General features: G+C 37.6%; 1 protein-coding gene across 2 annotated transcripts in view; it reads left to right on the forward strand.

Moving 5' to 3' along the window:
- Positions 1–2,369: 2,369 nt before the first annotated feature.
- Positions 2,370–27,886, forward strand: part of LOC114050021 (lamin-B receptor-like) — a 44,207-nt gene continuing 18,690 nt past the window's right edge. Inside the window, exons 1-10 of one of the 2 annotated variants that reach the window (XM_027871542.1) lie at positions 2,370–2,478; positions 11,977–12,155; positions 13,986–14,174; positions 16,480–16,563; positions 16,813–17,005; positions 19,466–19,662; positions 21,984–22,038; positions 24,978–25,169; positions 25,751–25,854; positions 26,508–26,633. In XM_027871542.1, the coding sequence (XP_027727343.1) occupies positions 11,991–12,155; positions 13,986–14,174; positions 16,480–16,563; positions 16,813–17,005; positions 19,466–19,662; positions 21,984–22,038; positions 24,978–25,169; positions 25,751–25,854; positions 26,508–26,633 (1,305 nt within the window). In that variant the 5' untranslated portion in view covers positions 2,370–2,478; positions 11,977–11,990. The remainder of the gene's footprint in view (positions 2,479–11,976; positions 12,156–13,985; positions 14,175–16,479; positions 16,564–16,812; positions 17,006–19,465; positions 19,663–21,983; positions 22,039–24,977; positions 25,170–25,750; positions 25,855–26,507; positions 26,634–27,886) is intronic. The other variant, XM_027871543.1, reaches the window with a different exon arrangement.

A 27,886-nucleotide genomic window follows, 5' to 3' on the forward strand; every position in this document is an offset into this window, starting at 1 on the left:
ACTACTTTGGCAGGGTCTGACAAAACCCTGAAGGTCTGTTCTCATACCAACCTTGACCTTTGTGAATTTTGGTAAACTGTATAAGATAGTAATGGATTTAGTATTTAGTATTCTTGATGATTTTGTATTTAGGCTTCATAAATGAATCTTTCTCCCATTTATACTTCAGTGATAACTGTAAAAGAGGTAAAAAAATTAAATTTCCAAGTCAAAAAGACAAAAATGGACATGTAGTCGGATAAACTTCTTAGGAGAAAAAAAAATCGAATTTATAAGAGCTCCCAGACCCAAATAGCAAAGTGATATCTTTCCTTTTAAAAATATTTACCAAGTACCCAAAAAGTGTCCCGTGCCCTAGATGATACTCTTATAGATTTAGTGTTGTAGAAAGAATCTGGGGTTTAGAATCCCACAGAATTGAAAAACCTCATTCCTTGATCTGATCTTGGGTGAGTTTTAGAGAAAACTAGTTTGGTTCCTCATCTGTAAAATGGGGATAATCTCACAGGATTGTGGTGAGAAAGAAAAAAAAAAAAACTGGTTCGTCAGCGTAGTAGAAACATGAACCAGGAGGCTGATTAACCTACCTCAGAGCCTTTGTAGTGGAAACAAAGTTGAAAAGAATCTAGCTGGCTTCAAAATAGCTCACTCCTCTGATTGGATAACCCTAATTGTCAGAACTCTTCCTCTGAAGAGGGTGGTCCTGTCCTTTGTGGGCAAGGCTGCCTCCAAAGTAGGGGCTCCACTTTTTTCCTAACCACATAATGGGTGTATATTAGGTGGGAACCACTTCTGCTAAAAGTCTTTTCCAGTCTTATTTAAACTTAGTGTCTCCAGTCTGGGGTTATCTCCAATTTATCCTGTACGTATATATAGCTCCTTTCTCTCTTTGTCTTTTCTTTCTCTGACACATAATTGTGTGCATATTTTCATCATTAGACTGTCCTTAAGAGCAGACTTTTTTTTTTTTGCTTTTGTTTCCCCGGAGCTTCACAGAGTACCTAGCACATAGGAGCTTAATAAACTTGACTACCGCTCTGCCTTACTTCTTACCTAGCCTTACTCACTGAATGAGGGGTTGCTTCAAACTAAGACCTGTCAGCTTATTAAAACTAAGGTCTCCCACTGCATCCCAAGCCATCTCCAGTCGTTCTGATCTATATCTTGCTACTGGACCCAGATGGCTCTGGAGGAGAAAGTGAGGCTGCTGACTTTGCATAGCTCTCTCTCACTTAAATCCAATTCACTTCCATGTCCTGGCATCACCTCTTCCAGAAGAAAAGACAAACAATAACTTGACTACCAGGTCAACCTTGGGGAACTCACTTCAGTTTCCCTGGGCCTCAGTTTCTTCATTTATAAAATGAATTCGTTTAACTACCCTAGGTCCCGCCCGCCCAACTCTAAAGCCTAGAAACCATACCCTACACCTTACCTGCTGAACTGGGACTATTTTTGGATATTCTCCCTCGGCCACTACTCTACATTTATTAAGCGCTTAAATTGTTTTAGGCCCCGGGAAAAAGACAAGAGAAATGCAGTAATATCACCTTAGTGGGGTTCCAGAAAGGAATAGGTAGATGGGAGAGTGTGCTTTCACTGGGGCCTAGAGGCCCCCAAAATGCTCCTGTGTAAGGCAAACCCCAAAACAAAGTAACCCCATAAAAACCTTGACAAAAGCAGGATTTGGGATGGTCGGGGCACGGAATTCTGTTGCAGGTTGCAAAATGCAAAACCATTTATCAAAGCATCTCCACTGCTGCTCCGCCGCAGCTCAGGCAGAGGGCAGGAGCCGACCCGTCACTGACGCAATGTGCCTTTGACTCCTAAGAGGTGCTAAAGTGATACAGTCGTAGCTTTCTGCAGAGCACAAAAGAAAAGCCAGGGAGTTCGGTGCTGCCAGGCAGGGCTAGGTTTCGGGAGGCAAATGGCCAGGGCGGGGAGCTGAGAGCTCTTAGCACACAGCCTTGGGTCAGACGCTCGGGCGTCTGCGAGGGCGAGATAAAACTGGGGCAAAATAAGGGCTCCAACCAGCCCCCGGCGTCGGCCCCGCCCCACCCTGCAGATCACAGCCTCGACCCGAGGCTCCCTCGCTGAGGGCGGGGCTCTTTTGGAGGGGCCCATGGAGAGTGTGAGAGAGAGACAAACACATACTTCACACGCCAGGAGCCCTCAGCCAATCGGCTGCAAGGCGGACCATTCAAACCTTAGGCAGGGACCAATTGGAATTTTTGGCGCCACCGCCCGGCGGCACGTTTCGGGGCTAGAAGAGGAAGGGAAAGCGGGGAGGGGTGGTGGCGTGAAGGGAGCGCGCGCGCGCGCCTCCCGGGAGGGGCGGAGGCCTCGGGCGCCGCGGGAGCGCGAGGCGCGAGAGCGCGGGCTGGAGGCGAGTCGCGCTCCCGGAACCGCCGCCGCTGCCGGATTGACTTTTCTGTACATTTTTGGATGTTTGTGTCCCCGTTGGAGCCTCGGCTGCAGGTAGGGACCCCTACCCATCCCTTCCCCTCCCCCTTCCCTCCCTTCATCGGCCGGGTGAGGGGAGACTGGGTCCGGAGGCCGCTGCTCATCTTGTGTCCTCCGGGACTGCGCCCAGTCCCCCACCCCCAGGATCGACCGAAGCGGAGCCTGGGGTGGCCCCGCAGCCCCCCGCTCCAGGGGGCAGGCTTCGGGTTGGTGGTGGTGGTGGGCGCCGCTGTCTCGATCTCGCTGCCACAACTGGGGGGAGGAGGAAGCGACCCCACTTCCCGGACGAGGAGAGATGGTTCCTCCCCTCCCCCCCCCCGCGGTGGTTTAAACTGGCCAGGAGCTCTGCGCCTCCCTGTAGCTGCGGCTCGCGCTCCCCGGGAGGGGACCGGGACGGGGGGGAGGGGGGGCGAGGGGGAAGTCAGGGGGGAGGGTCCTCTGCCCCCCTCCCCCCTTCAGGTCGGCTGCCAACCCTCGGCGGCCACGCGCGCCGCGGGGAGCCTTTAAGCGACTGACTGGGGCTTTAAATGACTGACGTTTTCCCTCCATTTCGGCGGCGGCACTCCGCGCCGGGAGGGGACTTTCTGGGGTCCCTGCCTCCTGGGATGCGTCCTCCGGCCGCCACGCCTTTATTGCTCACGCCACCCACCCTCATTTTGTTTTTGGGGTGGTGGTTTGGGAGAATGGAGACAGATGAAGCAATGAACTCTGGAAATAGTTCAGTCCATCTAGGGGTTGGGGGTAGGTGGTCCTAGAGAGGGGTGGTCGCCGAGCTCGACCTGTTTTTGTGTTCATACCATCAGTTCAAGACCACGAGCTTTTAATGTAGCACCTGCTAGGTGACAGGCATCGTACTGAATGGTGAGGATACCAAGAAAAGCCAAAGGCAGCACCTGCCCTCGAGGAGCTTATAGTCTAATGAGGAAAGGGGGAACAGCCTGCCCACGACTGTGCACAAACCAGCCCGATCCCGGATCACTTGGAGAGGATCGGAGGGAGAGCACTTAGTTTAAGGGGGGATGGGAAAGGCTTCCTAGGGAAGGTGGGATTTTCACGCAGTCTTAAAAGTAGCGTGGGAGAAGCCTGGGGGCAGGAGATGGGGAGAGAAGAGTGTTTACGGCGGGGTCCGAAAGGGTGAAAATGTGCGGAGATGGAGAAAGGGTTTTTTTTTTTTTTAAACTCCTACTAATGCGCGGGGATTTGTGACTGATTAAAAAACAAATTGTCGATGCATTTTGAAATGCCCACTTAGAGATGGGATGTTGGGTTCACTGTTGGAAAGAAGGACGGGGTCCTTAGGCGGAGAGCTTTGTGGCCGAGTTCTTAACTTATAAAATACTATTTTTTGTAAACTCTTTGAGGGTAGGGACTGACTGTCTTGCCATTTTTTGTATCCCCAGCGCTTAGCACAGTACTTGGCACATGGCAGTACTTAATGTTTATTGACTTCATATATGTCATATTAATATGTATTTCGTAATGATGCCAGCCTGTGATTAAATCTTGAGATGGCGTTTAAAATACTATTACCTTCGAAAAGTACTTTTTAAAGTACACAGTGGAGAAGTGGAAAGAATTCTTGTGTCATTTCATCTCTGTGCCTGAGCTTCCTTTCCCTCTGTAAAATGGGGGTAATTATACTTGATAATTAAGCTTGACTGGGTTGTTATGAAGAAAGTGGTTTGCAAATCTTAAATCGCTGTTATATGTAGGAGAGTTATTATGGCAGGGAAGTGCTTAATTAGCAGGAGCTTGCTCTGCGAGGCACTGTTCAAAAAGGATTATAACATCTGGACCTGGCAGGTTAAGTTGATTGCTTGCTGAAATTGATACGTGCTTAGAGGACTTTGAGACTGCAGAGTAGAAAAGCTAAACCAGCACATGAATGGACACTAAGGTAACTTCCTCTTTCGAACCTCTGATGCTTGTCACAAATTAGCATTCAATTCAACAATTAGTTGTGTCTGTGCCTGCTTGTCATTTGTAAAGTGAATACAAAATGGAATGGGTGTGTTTTATGCGGGTACATTTTTTTTTTTTTTTAGCGAAGGTAAAGGCCACTGCCCATTTCCCCTTCATAGCTGGCATAGCCTTTTTGGTTTGGGGAATCCACAAGAAAACTAGGGCATTTGGTTTTATAATGTTTTTAATTTCATTCTTCCTCTTGCTGATGATTGGAGTTGAAGAAGAATAACAAGACCAACTCCTTGAAGTAACCCTAAGAATTAGAACCTATGACAAATATGTTCTTAGGCAATTACGAAGAAAAAGGCAAAATTACAAAGACATGAGGCAAAATGTTTTAGCATATCAAGCATTTATTGCAGGATTAGAATGTATAATACTGCAGAATGTTATAATACCTTTGACATTTTCCCACTGTTGATTGATCTAGCCCCTCTTTAAACCTACAAAAATGTAGAATTGTGACATGTAGAATTGAAGATGTGTTCAGAGATCCGGTCTGTTTCTCCATTCCTGTGTGACTGACAGTCTGGTTTTTGACAGTGCCCCCTTTTAAGTTAAGAGTTGAGCGTCTCTAAACTTAAAAAGTGTTTGTTTGTTTTTTCCCCAGTTACTTTCTGTTACTTAGATCTCCAGGCATTTAAAAAGATGAAGTCGTTTAAAAAAATAATCCATAACAAAGCCTGTCTAGTCTTGAAATTGGAGGCAAGCTATAGATCAGGGATTCTTAATCTGGAATCCATGGACTCTTAAGGGATGCTTGGATAGATTTCAGGAAGTCCCTGAACTTGGATGGGAAAAAAAATAACATCTTTATTTCAATTTAATTGGTTTTCTGTGTAATCCTAGGTATTTTATTTTGTGCTTTTAAAAAAACATCATTCTGAGTAGGAGTCTTTAGGTTTCACCAGATTGCCAAAGGGGTCTACAAAAAAGTTTAAGAACTGCTGTAGAGACTTCATTTGAATGCAAGAAAAGTTAAGAACTATTAACATATTGAAGTGAAATTTTTCTGGGAACTAAGTAGAATTGTGGTTTAATGGAGAGAAGAGTTCCAGGGGAACAGTAGGAGTGAGGATATTGAACTTAATGTACAGAATTTTGTCTTTCAATCAAATTTGACTGAATTGAGTCTATTCAAGAATACCCGAGTATACATATGTATCTTAACCATTTTCTCCATTCAGATAAAAGTGTACTTAAGCATGTACAATAATTATAAATTCTGTGTCTTGTTTTTTTGTTCCTTTTATCTAACTAAACACCAAATTGGGACGTGACGGGTATTTTGTAGTGAATGACAGGAAAAAGGACTTGTAAGATTTTAAAATTTCTGTTCTAAAATCTGTCTGGGAAAAGATGAGTTGCTTTGCAGAATATGGTTTTAGTGCTTGGGGAAAGCAGGATTATGCAAAATATTGCTGAGATATTTTGAGGGGTTTGGTTTACATATCAGGTAGCTGGAGAGGGCTCTCTGTAGAGGGAAGGATGGTATAATCAGTGAAAGTACTTGTGTCCAAATATTAGCTATGTAACTTAGTACCTCTAATCTTGGACAAGTTGATTAACCTCTGGGCTTCAGTTACCTTCGTATGTAAGGAGGTAGACTACACCAGTGGTGTCAAACTCAAATAGATATATATCCCTCTGGACCACATATTGACTTAGATAATGTTGATTTGAAGTTTTCTATGTTAAATTTTATCTATTTTATTAAATATTTCTCACATCTTAATAAAGTTCAGGCTGCACTGGGAGTATTTTGGGTCCTGGGCACCAGTGTTTGACACCCCTGGACTAGATGACCCATAATGTCTTTGCATCCCAAAATTTGAATCTGTTATAAGCTCAAAAATGCATGGCTAGTATGGTAATGCTCAATCTAAATGATGATGGAAAATGTAGTAGAAAAAAACTTGAACAAGTACATGTAAAAAATGTGTGGTTTGTGTGTACAATTTTTGAGATACCTATGGTGTGTAACTATACTAGCTCTGGTTTTCTTTTTTTATTTATTTTTTGGTGCTTCTAGAACTTGGCATTACTGCAGAGGGCTGGGAGAAGACTTAGATATTGCTACCCTAAAAAAAAAAATGTGAAAGTGCTTCTGTCGTTGTGTAGAACAAAGGAAGTGCTTGTTTAACTTTATGTAATCAAAATTTCCTTAGTATTTTAACCTTTTTTTCTCATAATATTCCAAACTCCACCACTCAGCCTCTGAGACTTGCTGATGTAACTTTGTATACCTTCATTTATCTTCTAGCTTTGTATATTTTTGTTTATGTTGTGTATGTACTCTTTACCTTCCTAATTATTTTGTCTTTCCAAAGATTACAAATAGATTAATTTTGTTTAGTTGGAGGAAGAGCATCTTCATGGCACTAAGACTGTTGGTGTGTTTGAATATCTCTTCCCTTGTTCCTGTAAGAATACAGCAATGTCTTCATTAAGCAGGAAGTTAGTTGCAAAGTCATGTTTTAGGCATCTTTGAGAGTGCTGGATGTACTCAGGATGTACAAAGGAATTCAATTTAATGGGCATTTATTAAGTACCTTTGTGCAAGACTCTGTTAGCACTGAGGACACAAAGAAAACTGAAACAGCCCTTATCCTTGAGGAACTTAAATTCTTTTGAGAGAGTAGGACATATATAGCAACTAAAAATAGTTCAAGGAAAATCTCAGTGGTAGGGAGCACTAATAATGCCTGTGAGGATCCTGTAAAGTTAGGGGGAGGAAGTGGTACCTGATTGAACCTGGAAGGTAGAGACAGCTTGGAGAAATGCAGTATTGAGTTTGGAGAATGGTGTTCAGATTGGGTGGGAATGTAGAATTTGTGAAGGGGAGAGGTATGAAATAAAACTGGAAATATAGGTGAAATTGTGGATGGTCTTAAACGGCACACCACGGGCAAGTTTGTATTTTTCTTCGAAATTTCCTCAGAAATTTCTTCAAAATATCCTGTAGGCAATTGGGAGCTACTGAGATGTGTGGGTATGGGTATGTGGGTATAATGTTAGATCTGTGTCTCAGGAAAATTATTTTGGCAGTGTATAATAAGGGGAAACTGGAGAGAGGAAAGAAGCTACAGTACTTTCTATGATCATTATGTATTCTCTTGATTATTTGACATTATTACACTTACTTGATGTTATTAATGAGTGTTGATGTTTATATTACATGATGATGATTATGTGTAAAGTTGTATGTGAATTAAAAGCAGCATGGCATAATGGACAGGGCGTCCCTTTGAGACTCTGAGGAGGACTTGGCTTGAAATCTTGCCTTTGTTATTTCCTGTCTGTGTGATACTGTGCAAGTTGTCCAGCCTCTCTGGCCTATACTTTTCCCCTCTAGAAAATCCTTCTAGTTTTCCCTGAACTTGGAGACTTTATAAAAAACAATCCCCCTCAGAGGCAAAACAAAATGATAGAGAGGTTGGCAGTAGTTCTTTTCTATTATGTCATATAAATATCTTTTTAGTTAGTTAAAATCTTGATTTCAAAAACCCTGTCCAGATACAAATCTTACGAAATCAGTACTGACTTGCTTTTCAGACCTTATTTGAAAATTCTTCCACCATAACCTAGTTATCACTAAAATCACCTAATTTTCTATACTAATAGTTAAATCAAGGTATAAAATGTTAGTTTAACCACCAAAAAATATTACCTGTGTTAATCATCAGTTAAGTATTGAACATAATTGAAGACTTTCCTGATCCCTCTAGTTGTTCCTGCTCTCTCTCTCTCTTCAAATGAAGATGTACACACTTATCAATCACAAAGCATTTATTAAATCTGCTGTGTGCTAGGCACTGTGTTAACTCCTAGGGATTCAAAGATAACTTAGAAAGTCCCTGGTAGTAAGGAGCTTATACTCAAACAAGGGAGATTATATGTGCATGTAGGTATATGTGATGCCCATTTACACTATATATCTTGTATGTACATAGTTGTTTGCATGTTGTCTCCCTCAATAAAATGTGAAATTGAGAGTGGGGATCCTGTTTTTGCCTTTCAACAAAGTCATTTGTTAATTGCCTGTTATGTGCCAAGCAATTTGATGTGTTAGGGATAAAAAGGGGTAAAATTAGGGATAAAATTAAAAAAAGGAAAAAAAAGTCCTTGCTCCCAAAGAGCTTACAATCTAGTGGGAGAGACAATATGCAAACAACCATGTACAAACAAAATAGATATGGGATAAATTGGAGATAATCACTGAAGGAATGCACTGAAAGAAGTGTTAAGGAGGAATCCGGAAAGGCTTCTTAAAGAAGGTGGGATTTTAGCTGAGACTTGAAAAAAGGCAGGAGGCAGGATATAGTGTTCCAGGCATGGGGGACAGCCAGTGAAAATTTTGGGAGGTGGAGTTTCTTATGCAAGGAGTAGCAGGGAAGTGTAAGAGGACAAGAAACGTTGGAAAGGGCAAAATTATGGGCTTTGAATGCCAGAGAATTTTATATTTGGTACAAGAGTAATAGGGAGCTATTGGAGTTTATTGGATAGGATGTGACATTGTCAGACTGCATTTTAGGAAGATCAATTTGACAGCTGAGTGAAGGATGGTCTGGAGCAGGGAGAGATTTGAGGCAGGGAGAACCAACCAGATGGCTTCTGTAATGGTCCTCTCAGGATGAGACTTCAAGGGTGCTGATGGTGTCAGAGGAGAGAAGGGGACATGTATGAGAGATATTATAAAGGCTGAATCAACAGGGTTTGGCAACTGATTGGGTATGAGTGGTGATAGAGTGAAAAGTTGAGGATGATACTTTGTTTGCAAGCCTAGATGACTGGGAGATAGTGGTGACCTTGACAGCAACAGGAAAGTTAGGAAGAGGGGATAAAGATAATGAGTTCAGTTTTGGATCCAGTGAGGTTAAGTTGTCAGTGGGACAATCCAGTTCTAAATAGGCATTTAAAAATAGATAGACATATTAAAATAGGCATTTTAAGTTGTGAGACTAGAGGTGAGGAAAGATTAGTGCTGGATAAGCACTGCACAGAGATAATGATTGAATTCATGGGAAGTGATGAGGTGATAAAGCAAAATACTATAGAGGAAGAATAGGCCATAGAGGAGTCAAAAAGGAAAAGGCCATTAAATTTGGCAATTAAGAGGTCATTGGTGGCCTTGGAGAGAGCAGCATCGGTCAAATGATGAGGTCAGAAGCCAGACTGCAGAAAATGAGAAGAGAGGAGAGGAAAGAAGTGGAGGCACCTATTGTAGACAACCTTCTCAACGAGTTTATCCACAAAAGGGAGGAGAGATTCTGCATGATAGCTAGTGGGCGATTGAGAAAACGAATGAATAATGTTTGTAGGCAATAGAGGAGCCAGTAGATAAGGAAAGATAGAAGATCAGTGAGAGAGTAAGTAAGGCTGATAGAAGGAGCAGTTTTCTGGAGAAAACAGGATAGAATGGGATCACTTGTGCATTTAGAAGGGTTTTCCTTCGGAAGAAAAAGAGCTACCTACCTCTTTATGAGAGACGGGGTTTGAAAGAGGAGATAGTGGTGGAACGCAGCAATGAAATGTGAGATGAAGAAAAGGTGGGGGTAAGAGGGAAGTCTCAGAGAATGACCTCAGATTTTTCTGTGAAATATGAGGCGAGGTTCTCAGATGTATGGGGGAACGGGAGCCGTGGGAGGTTGAGTAGTGAGAAATTGTGGGAAACAGCTATGGTTAGTGGGATCTTGAATTGAGTAGGGAGTTGTGAAAGGATTGCCCTCTCTCAGTGACGGCCTTGTTGAAATTTATTAACATAAGTTTGTAGTGGACCCAGTCAGTATAGTTTTGATATTTTTCTCCAGCTTTGTTCAGCAGCAAGTGAATAAGAGCAAAGCTAGGGGATAGTGGGAATAATCCAAGGCTGAGACTTATTAGCAGGACACCATTAATAGGTAACAGAGAAGCAGATCTGTGAATATACCAAGTATTTAAGTTTAAATAGTTAAGTGGCAGATGAGTGTTGAGCCTAGTTTTTGAAGGAGGTAAAGAAGTTTTTTTTGTTATGATGGCACCAGAGAATTCCATATGATGATCTAGTAGAGAAAAGTACCTACTTAAGCAGAGACCACATGGATTATAGTGCAGGTTGAGTTAACATTATAATTTGAGTTCTATCTCATTTCATAGGACTACAAATAAGAATTGAAAATGTTATCTCAACTCTAGGGAAAATTGGCATTCCTTTATAGATTTGGAGAGACTTTTTTGCAGTGGTGGATTTTGTAGCCTGTAAGTGGAAAGTATTCATTAGCACAGATATCTTCATGTGACTTAGACCTAACGCAGTACCAGATTAACCTTTATAAAGTAGACCTCAGAATGGTGTGGTATAGTGAAAAGAGTACCGGACTAGTCTAATCTTGGTCCTTGATTTTTCTTTATTATTGTTGCCTTTTTTATATCTCATGTTCATTTATGAGTGTATTTATCCCGCCTATCTACCATGCCTTCACTTGGAAAGAGATTAAAAAAAAAAATGCCAAAACCCAGGAGTTCCATAAAACCAGCTCGTACATGGCCTACCTCTTACAGCATATGCAAAATTACGAAACATTTACCCTCTCCATCTCCCCACTCCCATCTCTCCAGTTAAAAGAAGGGGGAGTTTACCTTTAATGTGACTTTGTGACCTTTTGAGCCTCAGTTTTCACATGTATAAAATGATGTAGCCGAAAGATATAAGTGATTTCTAAGGTCTGTGTTATTTAGTCATAATATTTTAGAATTGGGTGAATTAATAATACAAATTTAACATTTCAGAAAGTTACATATTATCTAATAGTTAAGCATTTTTTGGGGGGGGTGCTATTACACAAGTACCCTGGAGCTCTTTTATCACCTTTTTAGTTCCTTTAAAAATTTTATTATTTTTAACATTCTTTTTTAAAAACACTTTGAGTTCCAAATTCTCTCCTTCTAGTCCCTCTCCCAACCATTGAGAAGGCAAGCAATGTGGGAAATCCTGCAAAACATTTCCATATTAGCCATGTTGCAAAAAAAAAAAAAAAAAAGGAAGGCAAGAAAAATAAAGTGGGGAAAATAATATTCAGTTTTTACTCAGTTTCATCGATTTTCTTTTTGGAGCATTTTTCATTCTGTTGTCTTTGGTCATTGTATTGATCAGTAGCTAAGTCTTTCACAGTTAATAATCATTAAAATACTGCTGTTACTGAGTACAGTGATCTGTCAACAAACACTTATTAAGGTCCTACTACGTGCCAGGCACTGTGCTAAGCACTAGGGATACAAAGAAAGGCAAAAACCAAACAGCCCCTGCCTTCAAGGTGCTGCTGTTTTAATAGGGGATACTTTTAGATAATTAGGTACATACTTGATATATGAAGGTAATCTTAAAGGGAAAACATTAACAGCTGAGGAGGTGGGATTTGAACTGAGTCTTGAAGGAAGCCAGGGAAATATAGCAGGTGAAGGGGAGGAGGGGAGCATTTCAGCCATAGAAGATATCCCATAATACTAGAAAAGGTAGAAAAGTCAGTTCTGCATATACTTATTCCAAATGTTGTTTAAATTGTTTTTCAGATTAATTTTGGAAAATGCCAAGCAGGAAATTTGCTGATGGTGAGGTAGTAAGAGGACGTTGGCCTGGGAGTTCACTTTATTATGAAGTGGAGGTACTTAGCCAAGATAGCAAATCCCGTCTTTATACTGTGAAATACAAAGATGGAACTGAACTTGAATTGAAAGAGAGTGATATAAAGGTAAGTGCTGTGTTTTGTACCAAGGCATGTTTGAGAAATAACTACAAATATTATTGATATTATTTAGCTCATTAGGAAAATGCTATGTTATTTGAGACTCTTAAGATAGAGGTGGGGAACTTTGGATCCACAAAAATATAAATTACTAATGTGAATTTTTTGAGAGAGAAATATAAAGCTTTCCTCTTGTATTATTATCTTATTATTAAAATGACAAGAAATACAAAACATTCTTCAGTAAATATAACAAATAATGTGCTTCCCTAGTATTCCTAGTTAATTAAAGAGACAAAGATGCACAGAGAAGAGTGGCATGAATAAGAAGTATACTTAGTGGGATGTTGTTATCCTCTAATGGCCTCTTAGGATATTGTAATCAAGATTTATAAAGCTTTGTTGTGTTTTCACAACTGGGTATAAAAGATGACATCAGTCTCTTGCTCTTTCTACTTCTCAAGTAAAAGTTTGTCCACTAGTATTAAACTTATGTGCCAGGCTCTGGCATTGGGGATACGAAGAAAGATTAGAAACATTCCCCATGTTGTACCCTGCTTTCCCCCCTCCCCCCAGTCTCTGTAGGTGCTACAGCACAGTCTGATTCAGGGAACAGTGTGCCACTAACTATGTACAGACTGTACACGTGCAGGGTAAATTTGAGATAATCTCTGAGGGAGGGCACTAAAATAAAGAAAGACTAGGAAAGGCTTCTTGAAGATGATGGGACCTTAGATTCAGATATGAGATTAAGCCAGGGAAGGCAGGAGGCAGATATGAGGAGACACCAGTTCCAGGTAGTAGGGCAGCCAGTGAAAATGCCCAGTCAGAGATGGAGTATTATGTGCAAGGAGCAGCGAGGAGGCCAGTGTTGCTGGATCATAGGGTAGGTGGGGGTGAATAAGATGTAAGAGGACTAAGAGATAGGAAGGGACCAAGTTATGAAGTGCTTTCAGAGCCAGAGAATTTTGTATTTGATCCCAGAGGTAATAGGGAGCCATTGCATCAGAGCTTCCCAATCCCTTTAATAATAACTGAAATTTAAAACTAGAGAACCAAAAGTAAAACAGGTTGTATTCTCTGCTTTAATAGAAATTTATAGCCTGAGAAACTTGTTTTCTGAGATTCTTCTGATTAGACTAGTCTAGCTTTTCTCTATCTTATATGGAAACTAATGTTTCTTAGTTGTGCCTCCTCATTAGGATGAAGGCCAACAGTTCCAACTGGGCTTTTGATGTGTCAGGTTTGAAAATGTAGTTTATGGTTAAGATTTGTCTTTTTAAAGTAAGTTATTGTGAAACATCAGTTAAGCTAATGAGGCATTTTACATTTGCTTTCAAGCTGTACTGATATGTTGTGAACGAAAACAGTTTTCACTGGGCTGTTTGAGTTGGCCAGATACTGGTTCCAGTGGTTTTTATCAAAGAATCTCAATCTCTGTTATCTTAATTATAACATGTAGTTCTACTGAAAAGATTCAACTAAAGGTTAATTAAGTTATGTGGGCTGAAAAAAATCCAGTCATCTTGAAGTGTATGTGTGGGGTCTTTCAAAGAGTAGATTGAGCTAGTTAGGGTATGACTGTGGAGTTAGTGTATTAGCTGTGGAGGGGACATTGATTGATACAATTTTTTCATAAGTCCTAAACAGCCTAATGCTACATTTAAGAGGTACAGTAAATATTTTGCATATTTAATAGTAGTAGTTAATTGTTGAGGCCGTGTTTATGAATGAACGTACTTTTCCCCTTTTAAACAAGTGTGTCTATATCTCTATTTTTTATACATTTATCTTTGTACATTTCTTTTTCTCTTTCTCTTCGACAACTTCTTATAGCCTTTAACATCATTTAGGCAAAGGAAAAGTGGCTCTTCCTCTAGTTCTCCTTCCAGACGTCGGGGAAGTCGATCTCGTTCTCGATCTCGCTCCCCTGGCCGTCCCCCAAAAAGCATACGTCGTTCTGCTTCCCAGCATGCAGAGATTAAAGACAAGAAAGAAATTGTGGAAATCAACTTGTGTCCATTGGTATTGGAACTTTTCTCATGAAGACTTTAAGACTGAACTTGATAATATTTATAATTATTTAATATTCTCATAGTGAATTTTAGCCATGCAAGTTGCCATCAAAACTTTAACAAGCTGTAGCTTTTTTCTTTCTGAAGATCTTTTGTACGTGTTTATTCATGTTTTTTTTATTTTTGATGTGGACTTGTAATTTCATTAGTGTAGAGAACACTGGATGAGGAGGCTCCTTTAGCTTGGCATCTTTAGAGTTTTCTGGGCAACTGAGAGGTTGACTTGTCCAGACTCATATAACTAGTACATGTCAGATCTGGAAGTGAACTTAGCTCTTCATGATTTTGAAGCTAGTGTGCTTTGGCTACACTGTGCTGCCTTTAAATAATACTAACCTTATTTATAGTTATACAAAATTGTGTGTTTATCACCACAAATACAAGGTAATAAATTACAAAGTTATAAAAAGTGGTGATGGAGAAAAAAATTTCTTCGCTTTATTTAGAAAGGATGATTTCAAATTGTAAGTCACATGTAGTTGTTTCTAGTATTACAGTTTCGAAATCATTTTAAAATAGGCTTAGCTTATTCCAGAGTAAATGAAAAGAAACAAAACTAGCTTATTGGAATGAATTTCTACTTAGTTATAAATAAGCATGTTTTAATTCATGTACAAATTTGTGTGACCCATAATGGCTGTGAAATAGGTGTCCAAAGATTTTGGTGAGACCATGGACAAGTCATTTCTGGGTTTCTCTTTCCTCATCTGTAAAATGAGGTCCAAGTAGGTGATCTCTGAAGTCTCTTAAAACTTTAAAATTCTATAATCTATCTTTTTTGATATAAATGTTTATATTAAATGGAGCAAATTTTAGCCTCATTCTAATCTGTCAACATCAGTAATCAAAAGTAATGCTGTGAGACTTTTTTAATTACATGTTAGTAAATACATTGAATGTGAATGTAATCATGCTTAATGTAACCGTTTGTATTTAAATTGTTACATAAAATACATAAAGCATTATAACAACTTTAGTCATGTCAACCCATAAGGATTCTTTCTATAATGATTATTTCCTAAGTGTGCACACACTAAAATATCACTGTGCCCAGCAACAGTTTAAATAATGCATAGGTGAATATAGAGTTAGCATCTACTTTTTTAAAAGTCCATTTCTGTTAATGGCTGTTATCCCCCTCTCTGAGAGAGAGACTCTATTCAAGAAGAGCCTGTGTGGTTCCCCTCCTCCCCCCATCTCTGTTTTATGTTTTGGCACTGAATAACTTCATTATTTTTAGAAGTTAGATGTTTTGAAGAGCTTCTGGTTACCTGTGAAAGAACCATTTAAAGCTAATTAATTATAATCTGAATGTCACTTTCCTGGTGATTCTTTTGGCCTGCCAATTCCACTACAGCTTGATGATGGTCCCTGCTTAGGTCTTCTGGTCTTAGTTTCCATGACCTTAGAATCACTACAGGTTGGCAACTGTTATACAGGATTAAATGATCAGCTACTGTTGAATATTGATACTATTGGATAGTGAGTGCAGCTTGTAAGTGAGACTGTTAGATAAGTATGGCTCACAGTCATAGCCTGAAAAGTTTATTCTAGTTTAATCTACTAAAATAGACCTATAACTTGGCCTGGAGCTTGATGTATTAATGTTGTGCTCCATTAGCATTCTATGAGATGTATTGCTCTTTTTTAAAAAATTTTTTATCAGTGTTATGTGATTTGATATTATTTTCCTGAAGTGCTAGAGTTTTATTATTGCTTCATCTGTGTATTTTCTATGGCATCTGGTAACATATAGGATCTTATCCATGAATCCTGCTATAAGCTCTTAGTCTACTACTAGAAAAACAAAATGTTTTTGCCTTTGGAAGAAGAGATGCTAAGAGGAAAGCAGAACATAGAATAATACTGTTTGCAAAGAGACAGATTCCAATTAGCAAATTTTACTCAACAGATAAAAAACTGAGTTACTATAAGTTTCGCATAGAAGTTGGCAATTTTTATTGCATACGGTTGGCATTGTTTCTGTCAGTAGCAGGAGTCCTTAAGTAACCATCATTTCTTTCTCCTGTGATGAACTTTACTAGGACAGTTTATTATTAATTGCTATGGGACAGCATCTGCCTTCTTTTCCTCTTTCACACATCATTTGGCTAGTTTTTTATCATAGAAAAAGAAATCATGAATGTTTTTGGAAGGTCACATGTATTGTTAATTTATGGTTACTGTTTAAAAATTATTAGAACATTTTCTGAATTCTCAAAGGTTATTAAAATTTCTGTAATTTTCTAAATTAGAAACAAAGTGGAAACAGCATTAGCAGATACAATGGTAAACCTGACCGGATAGGAAGGAATGACGTATCTCACAGAAACATTCAGGTATGGAAACCTGTTGTTTTGTCAAGCAGTCCCCCTTTTGCTAAAATGGCTTTTCAAGAAGAAACAAACTACAAACCCTAATGCTTTCTTATGAATTGTTGTGTAACTATGTTTATTATTGGTTTAATTATCATTAAGGGATATTGAAATTTTAACTTGGGGAGAGACATGTCTAACACTAGTGTTAACTGTGATGGTTAATTTTATTTTTTTATTTTTATTTATTTATTTATTTTTTTTACAAATTAGGACAAACCTTATTTGTCACAAGAAAGCAGCTATCTGGCTACACAGTATAGCCTTCGCCCAAGAAAAGAAGAGATCAGATTTGAAGAAATAATTTCTCAAGAAGAGAGAAATGTTGTAAAAGAACCAAAATCAGTAAAAATTTTTGAAATAACAGCTACAGAACCAGAGGACTTAGAGTTTGGAGGAGGGTTTGGTATGTATATTAGAAATTACTTATTTAGTAAATTGTTGAAGAAATTGGAACCTTTACCCTGAAAATGACCTTGAGGTCATTTAGTTAAGTCTTACGGTAAAACCAACACTCTAGCCTTTTGTGATTTTAAGAAGTTGATTATTTTTAAAATTAGCTAGTCCACATCCATAACATCCCATTATGGGTTACCATTTTGGAGTTGTTACTTGAAATGCAAGTTTCATATTTAAAATTGTACAGTCATATCTTTAGACTGGGTTATAGTGGAGTCCAGATTTGGAGGAGAAAAGGTACACTGTCATTGGGTCCCCTCCAGTGTCTTTCCCTGATGGATAACTTAGAAGGAACAAATAGAAGATCTCAAAAGGCTGGAGCTGGCTCAGCAGTTAGCGTTACATAGATAGAAACACGTTAAAGAGGAAGTATTCAGCCTGTTACATTAACTCTTCATTGAACAATTTACAGAAAATCCTTTGTTGCTATGCTTCCTTTAACTAAAGCATGCATCAGTTGGATTGTGCAAACTCTATTATGTTTGTTGTATTTGGTGTATTTAAGAAAAGTTTAAAATCTATTTTTTAATCTAGTTGAAACACATTAGAACTCAGTTCATTCTTTGCAACTTTTTAGTCTGTTAACTGGGCAGGAATAACGTTCTAAAACATTAGATTTTTAATTCCTCATTTCTGCCCAGCTCATTACTGTAATGACTAAATGCCTTAATAACTATACAGAATTCAAACTGTACAGAGTTGACCAAATTACCAGAATTGTCTTTGTCTCTAGAAATGAGAAGTTTCTGTTAATAGAATGAATAGCTACTTTTACCTAAACTCAGATTCTTTCAATATAGTAGAGGCAGAAGGTGGTTGAAAAGTTGGTGCAAGTATTTGGGGGTGAATCAGAAAAGGGAAACTAATATGAAAGAGTGCTACCTGAACCCTCACTGTGGGGGTGCATTTGTCATTTAATATTGTAAGAAATAGAAAAGGGCATAGTCTGTTATGTGGTGAACTTCTAGGTGGATAATAGGAAAAGTATAGTATAAAGTTAATACTTTCTTGAGTAAGTTTTATTCTTTAAAAGTTGTAAGACTGTTCCAGTTCATCCTATATATTGCTATTGGATTAATTTTTTCCACAGCTGTGATCATTTCACTTCTCTCCTCAAAAACTTTGAGTTATTTGCCATACTTCCTGAATAAAGTGGAACTGGGTTCATTCTGTCTTCTGGCCTCAGCCCACCTTTCAGTTCAGCAAATACCTTTCTCGTTATGTTTTCCACTTCCCTGGCATGTATCATGTATTCTAGCTTAAACTGTACTTGTTCACTCATCCTCCAAAAGACGTTTTTTATGTTCAGACCTCGGTTCATGTCCATTCCTTCTGTCAGAAATGGCTACCCAACCTTTTCCTTCACATATCTGTATGTTGAAATGCTACCTATCTTTCAGGTGCTACCTCTTGTAGTACCTCTCTGAAACCAGTCCCCACCCTTACAGGGAGTGATCTCTGTATTCTGAACTCCTTTAGCTTTTTCCTGGTCACTGTCATTCTCAGACATTATGACATTGCCTTTTCTTGTAGTTTTTGGGTGGATGTGTTCTGTTTAGAAGAAATACATTGTTGTCTTCAGGGACTTGAAGAGTACGGGTAGTTGGTGTTCTGGAAAGAATGCTCAGTTTAGGAGTCAGAGAACCTGGTTGTGAATCTAGGCTCTGTCACTTTTTACCTTTGTGATTTGAGGGCCACTCTGTGACTCGTTATTTCGGAAATAAAGAATTTACATCATGTGGAGTCCAAGATCTTTTCCCGTGATCTAAATCCATAATCTTTTAAACTTTTTTTATTCATCCATACGTTCCCCACTGAGGCTAGCACAGTGCCTCACACTTAGCGAATGTTCAGTAAATTTGTAGAATGAATGAATGAATCCCAAACATACGTAGACAAAATGAATTCTCGAATGGATCACATCCAAATGTGTATGTGTATGTGCATGTATGTATGTGTTTTCCCCTCACAGTTTGCTGTGTCCACCTCTATCAAGAGTTAGGTGGTATGTTTCATCTTAAGTGCTCTGGATTTGTGGTTATTCATTATATTGCTTAGTGTTCCTAAGTATCTCAGTTATTTGTCTTAACAATGTTGTTATTGTATACATTGTTCTTTTGGTTCTTATTTTCACTCTACATCATTTCATAGAAGTTTTCAGGTTTTTCTGAAACCCTCTGTGTTGTCATTTCCTACAGCATAGGAGTGTTGCATCATGTTAACATACCATTATTTGTCCAGCCATTCCCCAGCTGATGGGTATCCCCTTAGCTTCCAGTTGTTTGCCACCACAAAAAGAACTGCAATAAATTATTTTATACACTTTTCTGGAGGGTTCCTTTTTTAAAAAAAAAAATGTTTAAACTTTTCATCAGGATTTGATTCTTGAATATTGATTGTTTTATAGGAGCTTTTTCCATTATGATTGGTCTGCCGGTTATGCTCTTTATGTTGTTGTTGATGTGCAGAGAAAAAGATCCCAGTCTTGTGAATCTTCCTCCTCCTTTGCCACCTTTGGCTAGTTTTTGGGAAACCAGAGTGTTTGGAGTCTGTCTGCTCTGGTTTTTTCTCCAAGCCCTCTTCCACCTCCTGCCAGTTGGAAAGGTAAGTTTTTATTAAGCAGGATAATATGAGAAATCTTCATTTTTGCCCATGTAAATAATAATTGTACAATGATTCTGGAATTAATTTTTGTATCCTCCAAAGAAACTAGCGTAATGCCTTGCAAGTAGTAGGTCCTCAAAAAACACAAGTCATCATTGCTTCATGTTTTGAAGTCTTTTTCTTGTATTATGTAATAACACTTACTTATTAAGGCTTAAGCTGTTCTACTTAAGTTTATATAACTTTCCATATGAATTGAAGCTGAGTAATGGGCAAGTTGGATGCAAAATAAAATTCCTTTCACTCATATTACCTCATGTTTCTGATTAAGATTATATTAAAAATAGAGGTAGTGTAAAGAACTTGAGTGGACTTTGGACATCTTATTTCGTATCATAGAAGCTTCTAATTTCCATTTTTCCTCCTCCTCCTGAAAATTGTCAAGATTGTTGAGCATTTAATAGTGTTCTCAATTAAACACATATTCTGCCCGTTATGTGCAATGTGAAAATGCTTACTCAAACAAATGATTTAAAGGTTTTATTCTTGGTCTTTACAGTTTGCCAGCTGCTTGTAAACTGAGAAGATTAATTTTATTACATAGAGGAATACCATTAGGGAGGGAATAGCACTTAGCAAATGTATTGGAACCTCACTAGAATACTTCAGTTTATTGTGAAATTCAGTTTTTGTTAAAAAGTGGGTTTGTCTTGAATTTGTTAAATGGAGTTTGGTTTCTCAAGTAACAATAAAAGTGTGTATTATAGTGTGATGTGAGATATTGATTCTTAGTATTTTGATGGTGAAGTTGCAGTGCATAGTAAAACATTACTAAATCAGCTTAATTAAGGGGGAATACTAGTTGGGAATATAGGATATTTATTAAGAAATGAATTTTATTTTTTACTTTGTCATGCAGGGTAGAACAGACTAAAGACCAGGAAAGAGTTTTCAGACTTAATTTAATGAGTAGATAAAGTTTATTTGACAGATACCACAAGGACAGTGCTAAAACTGTGGATTCTTAGCAGGTTAAATATGTTCTGATTTATAGATGGCCATCTAGCTTTTATTAAGCACCTACTATATGTCAGGCAAGAATTGGGAAGACAAAAGAAGAGCAAAATATAGCCCCTGCTTTCAAGGAGCTCACGGTCTAATGGAGATATAGTGTGCAAATAATTATATATTGTTTTGTTAGGTCAAATTATGAGTTCTGAAATAGTGGAGTTTGAATTAAAAAACTGAATAGCTATTCTGGGGAGTAATACTTGACTGCCATTGGGAAAATGTTTTATTTATTCAATTCAAAAAGTATTTATTGAATGTCTTCCCTGTGTATAATTAAGTATTATTGGGTGGGGTGGATATACAAAGAAAGTAGCTAGTCTTTACTGTTGAGGATTGAGGAGATTATACATTTGACTTTTAACAAAATAAGGCCATGTTAGTGTAATGAGTACCACAGTGAGAATTTTATACAAGTACTGTTGTAGTTTAGAAGAGAAAAAGAAGTAGTGTGAGCTGCAGTGGCCCAGAAGCCACTGGAAGGGGCCCTGGAGGTCCTTTGTCTAAACCTCATATTTTACAGGTGAGGAAAATGAGGCCCATTTAGGTCAAATGACTTTCCCAAGATAATAAGTTGTGAAGTGACGATTTGAATTCAGGTCCCATGGCTCCCAAATTTAGTGTTCTTTTCATTGCACCCATGAATAATCTGGAAAAGCTTAATGGATAAGTTGAAGTATTTGAATTTTGGTTGAATAGATTGGGTACATATTTTAGGGGTACTTGAATACAAATTAGAGGAGTTTTTTTTTTAATCATCTATGGGCACTGGAGAACCAATGAAAGTTTTTGAGTAGGATAGTAGCATGGTGAAAGTGGTGCTAATTTGGAAAAATCTGGTAATGGTGTTCAGAATAGTTTAGAAGGGAGAAAGACAGGAGGGAGAGACAATTTAGGGAAGCTGTTGCTATGTAGTCTATGTGTACAGTTACAAAGGCTTGTACTAGGTTAGTCTGGTAATTGGGAAAGAAAACGATTGGGAAAGGCGTTTTGGAGTAAGAATCAATAGGACTCATTGGCTATGGTAGTGAAAAAAAGGGATGAGGTAAAGAAAACTTAGAGATTAAAAAAAGGAAGAAAAGCCTCTGAGGGATGGGGAGGATAGGGAGTAGTATCATAAATAAGGACATATAAAAGTGAAGCATTTGTAAAGGTGGGTTTGAAAGAGGCAGGTTTGATGAAGGGTATTTTGATTACCTTGAATTTTGAGTGATGTGCATGCTTTTAATCATTTTATTTTTCTTTCTCCTAAGGTAGTAGAAGGAACACCTCTTTATGATGGAAGAAGATTAAAATATAGATTAAACGGTAATTTTTTTGAATTAATACAGTTGTAACTTAGAGGCCTCTAGTGATATGGCACATGAAATGTTTTATATAAAATATGTATGTACTTCTAGAGTTTAAACAATTTACTCACATGATACCTCAAATTAGGTACTTCTAGAATTGTATTAATTGTTTTTTGGATGCAGTGTTTATTTTCATCAGAACATAATTAACAAATTATATCTTTGTAGTCCAGAAAGGTTATTAGCTTTCTCTCATCTTCCCTGGGTTCTTGGTTTTGCTAGTATGGGCGTGGATGCAAACTATACCTTCTCCTTAGTAAATGAGCTTCATGACTTTCTTTGGCCAAAAAAATTCATTGTTTCATGGCATTTTTTTGGTGATAAACCTTTTCCACATTTAGTTTGGCTGAAGAATGTGATCGGATTTATCCTTGGAGCCTTTCCAGACTGATGGGCCTTCCAGGACCTGTTGTCTGTCATTGCTTCCAAAAACCCAGGGCAACTCAGTCCATAATCAGTAATGAGATTGGGATGTTATACCTACATATTAATTGTCATGATATCCCAGTTATAAATGATTTCTCCTTCAGATTCTTTATAACACTGTTTTCTGTTGTGCTTTTTTCCTGACTTTTAGTAATTTGTGTATATGAGTGATTATCTGCTGCCCTGTCTGTAATACCTGGTAAACCCTCTTTGAGGGAAGCAGTTATGCTTTTGATATTTATGGCATCTGCCACTAGTATGTTCAATAAACATAGTTGGATTATAGGATGATAGCTTGGGAGCTGAAAGGTACCTAAGAGGTTATCTAATTCAGCATTATATTATAGGGAAGCAAACTGTAATTTGCCTAAGGTCATTCAGGTAATAAGTATGATGGCCAGGATTTGGACCCAGGACCTCTGACTGCACATATATAATACCGTTAGTGGGCTCTTAAATTTTCAGGTTCACTTCAAAAAATGTAAGCAATTATACCATGTAAATGAATGGGAAAGTCTTGCTGAAACTAAGTAGTGGTTTGGGTCTTCTGGTTTACAGAAATTTCTGGATGTTGGATGAGTAACTTAAGTCCAACTATAGTTTTGGTTAATAGACATTCATACCTTTTATTTATATATATGTATATATATGTATATAGACAGTACAATATTTATATGTATATTTATGTGTCTGTATATAACACACACACGTATATATATATTTATATTTGTTCCCATCCTTTTTTCTCTTAGACCATAGTACTTTTCCCCCTGCTTGATAATTATATTGTATAAATGTAGTTCTCATTAGTCTCTCCTGCTTATTTTAGTATATTTTATAAACTTTTAAAAAGATAATTCATAATCACTCATTCAGCTAATCTTTATTAAGCATCTGCTATGTACATATGAACAAATACAAAAAAGAAATGTAATAGGAGCTTTTGCTGTCTAAGAACTTAGAGTCCAGTATTTTTATTTTTATAGTTCTTGGGATAATGGTAGGGTACTCAGAACTGGATTTAATCTCATTGGGATTCTGTCTTCACTGCAAGACTGCCTGCCTGTTTTTGGAAATTTGTTAAATTGCATTGTTTTAGGTTTTGCTACCAGATCTCTTGACATAAGCATTTTAGAGTTTTCTCTCTGAGTGCCAATTTATATTTTTCTAAGAAACTTTATTTTTTCTTTATTCTTATAAGAGCTGTTATTCTCAAAGGTTGAGCAGAGTTGGAGACCTGAGAAACATATTACATTAGATTAATACTTAACTTTCTTTTCTTTGCCTCTTTAGTGAGTAAAATACCTGCTCATAGGATTATATTTAGAATGAATGATAAAGAATTTGGCAAACAATTCTATGTATATTTAATTTTGAATAAAATACTTATTTTTAACCCACACAGAAGTTAGGAAAGAGAATTATCTATGTTATACCTATCACTTTATCAAGTACAATATGTAATAAAGATTGGGCAAAGCATAACAATTAAGAGTTAAAAAGTTTACCTTATTTTACCTAAACCCCATTTGAAAAAAAATCTAGATTTTAAAAATGGAAACAGTAAAGATGATTCTTGACTTGCTTTCACAGAAGAATTCTTTATAAAAGAAGTTACCATAAAATTCCATTAAAATATTAACCCTCCTTCCCCACAGTTGATTTCACCTTAATTATATGTCAGGCACTGTGCTCAGCTCTGGGCATAAAAATACAAAAGAGAAACAATCCCTGTCCTTAAGGAGCTTATATTCTAATAGGGGAGATAACACAAAAAGCCATTAGACTAGGAAAGGGTAAAATCACAGAGATGATGAATGGATCTATGGGGTAGCCAAATTATATACCCTTTCTAGAAGCAATGGTTGTATTGATTTGATTGCTTTTCCCGGAGCAAGAGTAGAAAGAAGGGGTTAGAGTGGTGGGAAATGTGTCAGGCAGTATGGTAGGATGATGGTGGGGTTAACTAGCTGGGGTGGACTAGATGTAGTGAGGTGTTCATCACAGTAAACAAGATTCAAGGTATTCATGTCTGTATTATGGTTTTGGGAACTTGGCTTCTAGAACCTTACAGAAACTTCTGTTATGCTTCTGATGAACTCGGTGATTTTGCTCTGAGAAGTAGCAACTCAGTCTGAAGATTAAATGATCATTTCAGATTTTGAAGGTTTTAGATATCTACTGATAATTTTATTAATTTGGTTCTTATTTGTCCTCCTAAAAGAGCAAATTACTCCCAGCTTTCCAGGATAGTTGATAGCGTGAATATTCTTAAGTGTTCTCAGATAAGCATCATTACATGGTTTTTGTATGCTCGTAAAGTCTTGACTAACTATATTTAGTTTATATATATATATATATATATATATATATAGTGAAGACCAAGAGTTTTTAAAATCTTCATTATTGTAACAATTTAAGTAATTTTTGTCTCATTTAATTAACTGCCTACTGTTTTTCTTTTTAAAGGATTCTATGCTTTTATTCTGACATCTGTAATCATTGGAATATCTCTGTACTGGGGGATAGAGCTCTGTTATGTGTATGATCACTTCCTTCAGTTTGCAGTTGCGGCTACGGTTTTTTCTGTAGCCTTGAGCATTTATCTCTATGTCCGGTCCTTGAAAGCATCCAAAGAGGAGCTATCTCCAGGAAAATCAGGTAAGTGTGCTTTAATTTTTTTTAATATGGCTTCATGTAGAATTTTGTAAACTCTATTACCTGATGTAAGTACTAATTTTCAGACATTTAGGGTGTTGGGCTTTTTTGAAATGCAAAGATGGGAAAGAAATTTTAAGAAAAAAATAGAAATATTAACTCTTTAATTGTTTGATACTTTTTCTCCTTCCTTCCTCCCAGCTTAGAGTTAATGCCATTGCACTATTTTTAATAGCTTGCTTATAGGGTCCTAAGATTTAGACAGGTTGTCACAGATCGTTTGATCTAATTCCTTCATGTTACAGATAAGGAAATGGAGGCTTAAAATGGCTGACTTGTCTAGGATTATACCAAGTACAAGGTTGGAATTTAGACCCAGGTATTCAGATTCCAAGCATACTTTCTGTTATACTAATTATGCACTCTTGGCTAATAAGCATTGTAATTTATGAATAATTTTGTTTGAAATCCTGAGTTGGTGAATAATTTTATTTTTTTTTAAATTTCAAGTACACAGTGCTGAAAATTTCAAGTTTCATGATTGGGGCTGAAATAATTTTTGAAAAATACTTTTTCTTTTGCAGGAAATATTGTCTATGATTTCTTTATTGGCCGTGAATTAAATCCACGAATTGGACATTTTGACCTCAAATATTTCTGTGAATTGCGTCCAGGATTGATTGGTTGGGTTAGTCCTTTCTTAAAATAGTAATATAGATGATCAGGTTCTGTGTTAAGGTTAAAAAAAAACCCAAAAAACTAAATAGCTGATGCTTTATTTTTAACCGTAATTGTAAATTTTCCCTAGTCATGCAGAATTAGATGATTGATGTTAACAGGTTACACATAGAAACCAGTAGTTTAAGATACTCTGCTCTTCGGGTGTGTACATCTGTTTGAGTAGGAGATTTTAAATTTTCTTTCTTTATGCTTTTTATTACCCTCATTTTCATTTAAATATAAAAGTCTTATAAGAAAGTTCTCCTTTGATGCTTCATCATGGCATGGTGATGACTGTGGTTTCCTGAGAGCTGTGCCTATGGAAGCTAAGCTGTGCCAGGCCCTAGCAGATTGTAAAGGTTCAGGAATGAACTCTGCAATGCACCAGTTTGGTTATCTGAAGACCAACCTATTAAAATTTGGGAAAGTCCACCATTGTGTTGGTCACAGGGTGATGTGGGAACAGCAATTTGCAACGACTATCTACCAAGTCAGAGGAGTCGTGATCTGCATGGTGTGTGGAGGAATCATACCAAGTTTCAGATCCTTTAAGTGAGAGTAGAACTTTTTTACCCCTTTATCTGGATTCATTTATACTTTTTTTTATATTTCTTTTTTTAGGTTGTTATTAATTTAATAATGCTTTTGGCAGAGATGAAAGTCCAACAGCGTGAAACCCCATCTTTAGCAATGATATTGGTTAATAGTTTCCAGCTTTTATATGTGGTGGATGCACTTTGGAATGAGGTAATTATTCCCAATATGAGAGAGTTTAAGAATATGTTAATGTTTCTGAATATAACTAATATTATCTGTGGTATATTTTTAAGGTCTGTTGATGTGGGCTTCTCTGATGTTTACTCTTGCTCTCCCAACCTACTGTTACTGTTCTGGGTTCATTCATTAATCCATTTGCTGTCAGCATCAGTCTTCTAGTTGCCAGGAAGCCTTTCCAACCTAGATGGTCTGCTTGTATACATTTCTATGCAGTTTCTGACTCTACACAGCCATATATTTTATTTTACTCTCTCATCATTTATATTCTGAAATTTCACTTAGATTCCCTGTTTTGTTATAGTGCTTTTGGGAGATACAGAAGAAATATCAGACATGGTTTTTGCCTTCAAGTAATTTACAGTTTGGTAGGGCAGAGTAAGTTAACCAGAATGAAATAGCGTGGCATGCTGGTAAGAAAGTGGCATATAGCATCACTCTTTGTCCTGCTCTTCACAGTGAGCTGATTTCATTCCATCCTTCGCGTCTCTTTGGAAACAGTATCATAATAATGCTTGGGTTTCTTAGGAATTTTCATGTTAGGTGTGTATTGTTGATGTTCACTAATTGCTACAGTTGATTTGTGGATGAATGTGTGCAGGGAGTGAGTAGTTTTCCAAGGAACCGTAGGAAAATTCTTACATGAGCTTCTCTTTAAATAAGGAATGTTTTAATTCTTCAATAGCTGAGACAAGCCTAGAAGCAGATAAAACAAGAACAAAAGCCTAAGAATTAAATTTTAGGGGTTTTGAAAACCACTTTTCTTCTTATATCTAGTTCTTCCTAACATTGTCCAAGGTGGAGTGCAGGGAATAGAGAGCTAGAAATAGGGAATGATGACGTAAGGGCATCTTGAAAGAGGATACAGATAGTCATAATTGATGCAGGAAAAGTTGGTCAAGCTGTGTGGAAGGGACAGTGCGTTATGATAGTAAAAATTAGTTAATTTTTATCTTGGAGACTAGCATACAAAATAGCAGTTAACAGTATGATATATAACATAATTTGGAATGTAATTGAAAAGCTTCATAAAATACTTTTGAAGTTCAGAGGAGAGAGATATTAGTGAGATCTTGAGTTAGGAGAGGCTTTATGGATGCAGGGGGAAGATACAGGAAGGTATTTTATATGAAAGGAATAATGTGACCAATAATGTGAAATAACCTAACTAGAAGGGTTATCTAGCACTTGTGATTATTCTGGTTAATGATGAATTTATGGGCCTT

This window comes from Vombatus ursinus, unplaced genomic scaffold (assembly GCF_900497805.2).
Source record: "Vombatus ursinus unplaced genomic scaffold, bare-nosed wombat genome assembly UNPS02014798.1, whole genome shotgun sequence".
In the NCBI taxonomy this organism is placed as follows: Eukaryota; Metazoa; Chordata; class Mammalia; order Diprotodontia; family Vombatidae; genus Vombatus; species Vombatus ursinus.